This window comes from Blennius ocellaris (assembly GCF_963422515.1).
Source record: "Blennius ocellaris genome assembly, chromosome: 23".
Taxonomy (NCBI): domain Eukaryota; kingdom Metazoa; phylum Chordata; class Actinopteri; order Blenniiformes; family Blenniidae; genus Blennius; species Blennius ocellaris.
In genome coordinates, this window is record NC_137672.1 from 2,635,206 (window position 1) to 2,645,161 (window position 9,956).

The 9,956-nt window shown below is 45.5% G+C and overlaps 1 protein-coding gene across 2 annotated transcripts in view; it reads left to right on the forward strand.

The window, feature by feature from the left end:
• The window catches only part of LOC308147164 (heterogeneous nuclear ribonucleoprotein C-like), a 10,188-nt gene extending 786 nt beyond the window's left edge, over window positions 1-9,402 (forward strand). Inside the window, exons 2-9 of one of the 2 annotated variants that reach the window (XM_080519259.1) lie at window positions 476-509; window positions 4,163-4,736; window positions 6,282-6,354; window positions 6,443-6,490; window positions 7,375-7,538; window positions 7,623-7,736; window positions 8,403-8,593; window positions 8,677-9,402. In XM_080519259.1, the coding sequence (XP_080375385.1) occupies window positions 4,445-4,736; window positions 6,282-6,354; window positions 6,443-6,490; window positions 7,375-7,538; window positions 7,623-7,736; window positions 8,403-8,593; window positions 8,677-8,775 (981 nt within the window). In that variant the 5' untranslated portion in view covers window positions 476-509; window positions 4,163-4,444 and the 3' untranslated portion in view covers window positions 8,776-9,402. Of the gene's footprint in view, window positions 1-475; window positions 510-4,162; window positions 4,737-6,281; window positions 6,355-6,442; window positions 6,491-7,374; window positions 7,737-8,402; window positions 8,594-8,676 lie in introns of both variants that reach the window. The other variant, XM_080519258.1, reaches the window with a different exon arrangement.
• Window positions 9,403-9,956: the final 554 nt, after the last annotated feature.

Here is a 9,956-nt window from a genome sequence, read left to right on the forward strand (position 1 = left end):
CGGTGCTGCTGAACGTGAGTCCGCCCGGGCAGCAGGGGGCGCTGTGCTGCTGCCCTCCAGCCCACAGAGGACCAAGTGGGACCCTCCAGTTCCACCCCCCCGACCCTGGTTGAGGTTGCAGATGTTCCAGCTGTTTTTAAATGATGACTCGGCACATTTTGCAGAGGAAGAGCGACTTTGGGGCCAAAATGATTGTCTTTTACAGGAGTTCAATTCTGCTTTTGTGTCTTTGATGAACTGTGATAGCATTTTATCATAATAAATAATTTGTTGGAGGTGGTTGAAGGACTGTTTTTACCACACTGTCCTTGAAAACACACACACACACACACACACACTGGGATTCCCTGTCCTGTATGTGTAATTGTTGAAGTAATGTTTGTGTCCCAGGCCTCACAACCATCTTCCTGCTTGTTGTAACACTTTAAGGTCGTCTTATCTAATTTGACCTTTTTTTTTTGTTTCCCCCGTTTAGTTTTTGAAGCCACTTTTTTCGGCAGCTGCAAATCGTAAGTTGGTCTCAAGCCTGTTTTTTTCCCCCTCAACTTTTGCATCTTTTTTTTTTTTTTTTTTTTTTTTTTTTAGCATTTAATATTGCCCTTATACTTCCATCCTTTTATGACACTAGTACATTTCTTTCTCTCCCCCTTTCCTGGATATTGTATAGCTAGTAGCATGGTTTTATTTTCTTGCTGTGGCAGTATAAAGGCAGCACCCCTGATGACCTTGTAATCGAGGCTTCAGCAACACATATTCCCACTTTCTGATGATAAATGCATCATGTTGATGATTAAATTCCCCAATTATATCGTAGCTAGCGACCAAATAACAGCTCACGCTGCACACATGCTGAGATCAAGATGTTTTACTGAGTGTGCATGTCAACATATGATCACTTGGTCAATTGTAAGACTTTAATAACAACAAGCTGCCAGAACAGAACTTTTATTTTCCTGCCATGGAGCCCCAGTGAGGCTCTGGATGTCATTTCCAACCGTACGTTAGAAACAAGTCGCTGTAGTTTGGACCCTTATCCCTTATTTCAGGATGTAAAAGAGTTAGTATTTTCCAAAGTCAACATGCAATTCGTTCTTTGAGTCAGATCCTTGCTTCCTTATCTCAGCCGTTAACTCTGAGGCTGTTCATCCTATCTGGAAGGTTTGTAGTAGGATTTATTAGTCCTTATTGTGACCTGAGGATTCACCAGCGTGTCACGTTCTACTGGCAAAAACACAATAATGACTTACTGCCAGAAAATGAACTCGGGTGGAGCATCAAATGTTTCACTGGCATGAGCAAGAATTAATCATGTAAATTCACCTTTCTCAAAATAGAATGGATTCTGTGACTCAGACTGAAAATACACCAGATCAAAATTCTCATTTCGTAGAAGAACCTTTACCAGGTTATGTGCAATGACTGTACACAACAATAAATTAACTATTGTGTTTGCATATACAGGTCAAGATATTATTTTGCTGACTCAGGTGGAGGTGGAACACAAAAAATATTTTTTCTCAATGACTGAAGCTGTAAATCTGAAATGAAGCCAACGAGAGCACTTACTGTTTATAGACTACGTGGAAAAAGACATGTTCATTGAACTGTTGAGCTTGTTGTGTTTCATGTGGACTTCCCTGCTTCACCATTCAGCAGCGATACACATGCAACTAGTTTGAAATGAAAACAACACCACAATAAAGCGCCGTGGGTTGCTTGTTTGATTCCCGCCTCACGAGGAGCCGTTTCACAAGCCCGACCTGCACAACAGCCGTCTCTTTGCCAAAGCAACAGACGTGAAGCGGCAAGTTGTCCACCACAGGAGAGCAGGGGGAGTACTGACATGTTCTACTCAAGTACAATCACTTTCAGAGCTCAAGTGTGAGTAAAAGTACTTGTCTGGAAATGTAGTCAAGGAAAAGTAAAAAGCGGCTTATATAAAATGGTCCTAGTAAAAGTTATGCAGATAGTTTTTATCAGCAGCAGAACTCCTGAGGACCAACAAAGATAATGGGATATAAACCTCAAAATACTTGTTCCTAATGAAAGGAACCATAATAACCTTTAATTTTATACTTTGTTGTGGTGTACGTGATGAAATTGACTATTTGTTCAAGATCACACAATTCCTACTGAAAATGACTACAATCTTAACATAAAGTCAATTTTAATGAAACCTTCTGGTGCAAAAGACAATGGACTGTCCCCCTCCAAAAGTCCAATATGAGCACCTTGCTTAGTGCTTTGTGGGGCAGGATGGACATATTTGTTCCTATTTGGATCTGTCAGAATAAAAGCCTCGGCCATTAACAGTGTGGATAAAAGGACGTACTCATTCTCAGGGGGAAGATCTCTGATGTTGCTTGAAACACAAGTATAAACTGAGTGCAATGTTCTTAATCCATTCATTAATTGATTAAACTTGTACTCTGTAACAGACACAATTGAAATTGTAGCGCAAAATACATAAAATTACAAAAATTATTCAAGCAAAGGCAAAAGTACTGAGTTTCAGAACAACTTAAAGTACACAAAAACTACTCAATTACAGTAGCATGAGTAAGTGTAATTTATTTTATTCCACCTGATGGATTTGACCATTTATGTTTTTCACACTGTAAAAGAGGTTTTATCCATTTGAAGCGTATGTTTCCTGTGGAAATTGTTCTATTTTAAGAGAACTATTGTCTTTAGCTTTGTATTGAGTCTTTATAGCAACAAAAGTGCACTTTATTTGTCATAATATATACTCGGTTTATGTATATGGGTCATACTTTTTTGTTTCAAAGTACATTCATTCAGCTTTCTCCAAAAAAGGTTATTTTCTGTGGTTGCTATGGCATTACTACGTCGTTGCTATGGCGTTGCTATGGCGTTGTGACGGACATTATCAACAACAAACCAGAAAGAAGTTGATGTTGTATCCCAGTTCTTAAATCTATACACTTCTGCGCATTAAATTACTTTTTTTAAATTTTCAAAACAAAAAATCTTTGAAAAATTAATGAAACAGATCAAAGCATTTTAGCCACAATACAAACTACTGTTGATGCAATATGTGACTCATGTAATTTAATTTTATAAGATAAACCTAACAAATTAATACCGTCTTTTAAAACAGGTTTGACGAGACCACAAATGATGATCTCACACCACAATTTAGTTTCTGCTTCATTTTTAGTCTGAAGTTAACGAAAGTATTATACTGGTAGTGTATTCACACTGTTCCCCTTTGGGGTAAATTAATCCATTTGTCTGTCTGTATGCATGTATTGCATTACAACAACATCCATCATTTTCAAATGAGTTTATTATGTATCTGAAGATCATGAAATATCTACATTACAACAGCAAGGTACCACCACCACCAATAATAATAATAATAATGGGTAATAAATCAACTACATCATAAAAAGGAGTGAAATAAATTATAAAACTGACTATATATATAAAATTATTATAATTTTTTTTTTAAGAGAAATTCTACATCCCACATGGAACAGAGCTCTCACGCCAACTTCATTTGGTTCCGCTGAGAAATATTTAAACACTTTACTACCACAAATCACTGTCAGAGGACTTTAGAGCTGTGGTGCTATACAATCTACTAAATGCATACAGAGTACATGTTTACATTACATTTCGACTTAATAAATTAATTAAGTACAAAAGACGTTTGTCTGTAAAGAATCTCCCAGCCACAGCTGGACCTCAGACTGAGGAGGGACGATGTGGACGGTGGAGTACCAGGGGCCTCAGTTAACCATCACCTCCACACACAGTCCAGAAGATGTGTTGGGCCACTTCTCAGTCACATGTGACTCATAAAGATAAACGGGAGAAAGTGATTAGGTGGAGAACTGAAGCCTGATGCCTCCATACATTGAACGCTGCAGAGTGTTTCTTTCACGAGCCGTCAGAACGTTCGGCACAACGATCATGTGACCGTTCCTCCTCGCCACCTTCCACCTCCACACTGACTGAGCACATCACGCTGCCTCTTTATAAGTCACATGTTGAATTTATAGACTCAAGCGTTTCAGAATATGATGAACAAATGTATAATTGTATGTAAGAAAATAATGAATTCTTGAGAAGCTATTATTTGTCCCACAGGTTTGTAATGGCTGACAGAAGTTGTTGTTGTTTTTTTTTCTCGTAGGATTTTTGTGGTAAATTTAGAATTGAGACTTTGGAGGTAGAAGCCGTTTGCATCGCTCAGTTTGTGGTGGACTCTTCTTCTCGCCAGCAGACCGAGGCAGCGATCTGAACTCAGACAAAATGGAGTGAGTATCACCTGATTCAGCTCCTCATCCAGTCGTCGCTCTTCTCACCAAACACCCCCCCTCGCTCCAGCCTTTGGAAATATGCCAGAAGTCCCAAATCGAAGCCAAAGTAGAACTTTCTCCTGCTTTGGAGTAAATACAAGAGCATTTTCTGGTGTATGTTCTTCTTTATCCCCAGCTGGTCGTCGTCGTCCGCCTCCAGCCTGATGTCCAGCAGCAACGTGACCAACAAGACCGACCCCCGCTCCCTCAACTCCCGCGTCTTCATCGGGAACCTCAACACCCTGCTGGTCACCAAGGCGGACGTGGAGGCCATCTTCTCCAAGTACGGCAAGGTGGTGGGCTGCTCCATCCACAAGGGCTACGCCTTCGTCCAGTTCGCCAACGAGAGGAACGCCAGGTCCGCCGTGGCGGGGGAGGACGGACGCATGATCGTGGGACAGGTGTTAGGTGAGGACACAGTGTGAGCCCGGGCTGGGCGGGAGGGCCTCAAATCAATATCAGGATATATAGTGATAAAAGTACTCCACTGCAGTTATATTAATAGTATGACTCCCCTGGACCCCTTTTCTTTCCCTTGTCACTTTTAAAGGCCGAGGGAAACGTAACACCCTATTATGTAAGAGCGATAGTTGTGGTACTACTTGAAAGGTTCCTCCCACTCGCCCCACCACTGTTGTCGCATTACAAAGTTATTTGAATTTTGAATCTCCAGCCGACAAAGTCGGGGGAATCCTTCTCCTTCGTGGCCATTGTGGGCGGAGCCTATGCGTGATGTCACGAGTTGGACACAATGTCGATGTGTTGTGTGGCGTTCATGTTGGCTTGTGTTGTTTCTCGTCTTAAATATTGAAGTTATTACAGTGTTTTGAAGTTATAGTCGGCGTTTTATGAGAACACCTGACTCGACCTCCACTCACCTGTCGGTGACCTGTCGGTGACCCGTCAATGACCTGTCGGTGACCTCAGTGACCTGTCGGTGACCCGTCAATGACCTCCCGGTGACCTCAGTGACCTGTCGGTGACCCGTCAATGACCTCCCGGTGACCTCAGTGATCTGTCGGTGACCCGTCAGTGACCTGCCGGTGACCCGCCAGTGACCTCAGTGACCTGCCGGTGACCCGTCAGTGACCTCAGTGACCTGCCGGTGACCTGTCGGTGACCCGCCAGCGACCTCAGTGACCTGCCGGTGACCCGTCAGTGACCCGCCAGTGACCTCAGTGACCTGCCGGTGACCCGTCAGTGACCTCAGTGACCTGCCGGTGACCTGTCGGTGACCCGCCAGCGACCTCAGTGACCTGCCGGTGACCCGTCAGTGACCTGCCGGTGACCTCAGTGACCTGCCGGTGACCTGTCGGTGACCCGCCAGCGACCTCAGTGACCTGCCGGTGACCCGTCAGTGACCTGTCGGTGACCCGTCAATGACCTGTCGGTGACCTCAGTGACCTGTCGGTGACCCGTCAATGACCTCCCGGTGACCTCAGTGACCTGTCGGTGACCCGTCAATGACCTCCCGGTGACCTCAGTGATCTGTCGGTGACCCGTCAGTGACCTGCCGGTGACCCGCCAGTGACCTCAGTGACCTGTCGGTGACCTGCCGGTGACCCGTCAGTGACCTCAGTGACCTGTCGGTGACCTGCCGGTGACCCGCCAGCGACCTCAGTGACCTGTCGGTGACCCGTCAGTGACCTGCCGGTGACCTCAGTGACCTGCCGGTGACCTGTCGGTGACCCGCCAGCGACCTCAGTGACCTGCCGGTGACCCGCCAGCGACCTCAGTGACCTGCCGGTGACCCGTCGGTGACCTCGGTGACCTCAGTAACCTGTCGGTCACCTGTCAGTGACCTGCCGGTGACCTCAGTGACCTCAGTAACCTGTCGGTCAACTGCCGGTGACCTCAGTGACCTGCCAGTGACCTGCCGGTGACCTTAGTGACCTGTCGGTCACCTGCCGGTGACCTCAGTGACCTCTCTGACGGCTCGTCTCCTCCCTGCAGACATCAACTTGGCCGCTGAGCCGAAGCCTCACAGGCCAAAGACGGTGAAACGGTCTGCAGGAGACATGTACAGGTCTGGAGCTGCTCTTCATCGTCATCTTCATCTTCATCTTCATCTTCATCTTCGCAATGTCCAATCTCTCCATGGTGTCTTTCCACAGCTCCTCCTTTGACTTGGACTATGACTTCCAAAGAGATTACTATGACAGGTGAGCGGCCGTCTCTTCATTCCTCACCTGTACTAGTGTCATTGTGTTGATGTCAGTGAGCTTGATTCCACTGCTGAAGCACACCACTGCCCTGGACAGTTTGATTAGAACGTCTCGTGACCAGCTCGGAGGTGTTTCAGCAGTAGACCTGCTCACCGCCGCTACATGAGTCTGAAATGAAGACAGACTAAAATCACCTTCTGCACATTAACATGTACGACTTACTTGTTTGTTTTTATTTTTATTTGATTATTTATTTCATTCATTTAAAACGACGCAACAGCAGCATTTCATATGAATGAAAAGGAGCAGAAAGAAGTCAAACTTCTAGTGTCTGCCTCTTACCAACACTAAATCATTTACAGTCCAGTTCATTCACATGCAGCGTCTTTTTCCAAAACATTAAACACAAAATAAATCAATGAGGTTGATCTGCTGCTCCACAGTGTCGTATTTCTGTAACATTGATGATTTGACACGTTTCTTAAACACATCAATGGATTTAGAAGTTGTAATTTTACAATCAAGACGCTTCCACAGACCGACTCCTTCCATTAGAAGCATTTTTCCATTGAAACCTGAGTTTTGTAAAAACCTCAGTTCCTTTCAGTTCAGATCTACTTTTTCTCTCTCGGCCAATCTGTTTTGCAATTTGTTCAGTAAAATGTCCAGATGAGCTTTAAACGTAGTTTTTAGAAGGTTCTACTCCACTAAATCTTTAAATGTCAGTGTTTCTAGTGGTCTAACTGAAGGATGAGCGTGGTCTCTGTAAACACTTCCACTAGCGACGCTAATCGCTCTTTTCTGTAGAAGAAGAATTGGATCCATGTGTTTTACATGCCAGGAACCAATCAGCGGTGTCACGTGACTCTCTCCCATGCCAGGATGTACTCCTACCAGCCCCGGGCCCCTCCCCCACCCCCGCCACTGTCCCGGGCCGCCGTCCCCTCAAAGCGTCCCCGGGTCAGTGTGAGCGGCGGGGCGAGCCGGAGAACCAAGACCAGCTTCTCCTCGTCCTCCCGGAGCAGCCAGAGGACTTCACGCACCAGTAGGCCCAGCAGGGACCCCGCCACACTGCAGTGTCAGCACCCCCCCCCAGCCCTCCTCCAGGCTGAACTGTGTTGTCCCCCAGTGAAGGCCGACGACGTCCAGACCGTGAAGCGGGAGCTGACCACCATCAAGCACAAGGTGGACTTCCTGCTGGAGAGCCTGGAGCGCATGGAGAAGGAGCACAGCAGGAAGCCAGGTAGCGCTCTACGCCATTAACGGGAAGTCAGTGTGTTCATCGCTGCAGAGCTCCTCCACTGCCCAGGTGGCGCTGGAGAGCCATTCGGAAACTTTTGTCTATTTCCCCCCCGTGTTACCAGATTTTCCACCGGATTCTATTTGTGTGACATTTTATAAGCGCATTTGTTTTGTCAGGAGAATAATAATAATAATAATAATAATAATAATAATCTGAGCAGTTTGACTTTCTTTTTCTGTCTCTATTTAATTAAAAATCAACTTTGTTCCATGTCATGATGGTTCAGGAGACAAAAGACCGGAGTGCCTCAGGATGGTTGAAATACACCTTCCTGCTGTTCCTCTGGGAGAAATGAACCCAGAGCTTCCCGGCTTGCAATTAATTAACTCACACACACACACACACACACACACACACACACACACAGTAAAGCCTGCTGGCCAACAGATTCCTGAGCGTCTCTCAGCATCTCTTTGAATTAAACTCAACATTTGACCGTCAAGTCAAACTGCTTCTGTCTTTGTTTCTGAAACCAAAGTGGTGTTTCAGCTGAAGCTTGACGTCCACATGCCGGAACAACTTGTAGTTGGTGTCAGTGAGCTGAAGACGAAGACGAAGACGCCCCACTGGTCCCACTGGTTCAACACTCTTCGTATTTTTTCACAGACCTGAAAATTGGAAAAGCAGAACCGGGGGAGGTGTCTCCCCTGCACTCGTCTACCTCCAGCAAGAAGGACGAGGGTCTGAAACGGGAGAGGGGAGGCCAGGAACTGAATGAGTCTGACGAAGATGAGGAGGAGGAGGAGGAGGAGGAGGAGGAGGAGGAGGAGGAGGGAGATCTGGAGGATGAAGATGAGGTGAGGCGTGAGCGTTATTAAGCCAATTGTTGTTGAAGTTTGAGTAAATGTTCAGTTGTTTATCCACTTCTGTCGCTGCTCAGATGAAAAGTAGAGGAAGAGATGAAGAGGAGGAGGAAGGAGAGCAGGAGGAAGGAGAGGAAGATGGAGACAGTGCCAGTGGAGTCCTGAACATGACATGATCTGTTTGTCCACGCCAGGCTTCTTGTAGTTGTCACTCCTCTCATACTCGCGTTTCTTTGCTAGTTTTATTATTCTACCCTTTTTTTCTTCTTCTTTTTTTTTTAGCATTTGTAATTTTTCTGCTGCTGGATGAAGGGCCACGCGTTATTTTCTGATCCCAGAAAACCAAAACGAGCAACGTATTTGTATTTGTCCAAACTCTGATTTAATGACACCCGTCAGGATTAAAGGTTTATGTGCACGGGGGCAGAGATGCACCCAGGTGGCGTGAATCAACATTTCACTGCAGCCAAACGTTGAACAGGCAGAAGATTGGGACTTATTTGAGTTCAGCTCCTGCGCTGCCGCCTCCTGGCCAGCAGGGGGAAGAGTTTCTCCACGAAAACATCACATTGACCCATTTGTGGTTGCTCCCAGAAAATCAGCACTTGTGTTTGTCAGACGGTTCCCAGACTTGCGTCAACCCTCAGACGAAACCCTCATTGGTCTACGGAGATCTGTGTTTGTTGTAGAGGCGCTAACGACCTTACCTGACCTTGACTTGTAATGCAGTGGTACAGTGTGGCTCTGTTTTCTGTTCTGTTTCCTTGGATCACTGGTGAAAATGAATAAACATGTTTTCCAAGTCTGAGCCTCTGTCGGCCCTTTGCACCAAGATAATCGGCACATTCATCTTCGTTTGACGTCGAGCTGGAGCCCAAATCTGAATGTGTGATTGAATCATTATGGTCTGGGTGGATGAACGAGGATGCAAATGAAATATATGTTGAGTGATGGTGGAGGAGGAGGTGGGGGGGGGGGGGCAGAGAGAGAAAGCTCCTGGGACAGACAGGACCAGGATCCAGTCTCCCTTACATTTTCTTTATGATAATTATTAAAATGTAGAAAGACAGAAATGAACCATAGAGCTCGTTCAGACCCTGGGTTTTGTACTGCAACGTCTCGTCATGAGAGTTCATGTGAGGTTTTGACCGTCGTGCCTTGAACTGCTAATCATGGCGGTATCACAGCAATGCCATAGCATAGCATAGCATAGCATAGCATCCTTTGTGCACATGAAAAATAAAAAAGAATGGTGGAGCCGTCGACAAACATCCAGGCCACAGAGATCAGAGATTTCAAATGAAATACAAGGATTTGTGAATCACGTTGGGTTCACAATTCATACAAGTCTCGTTAG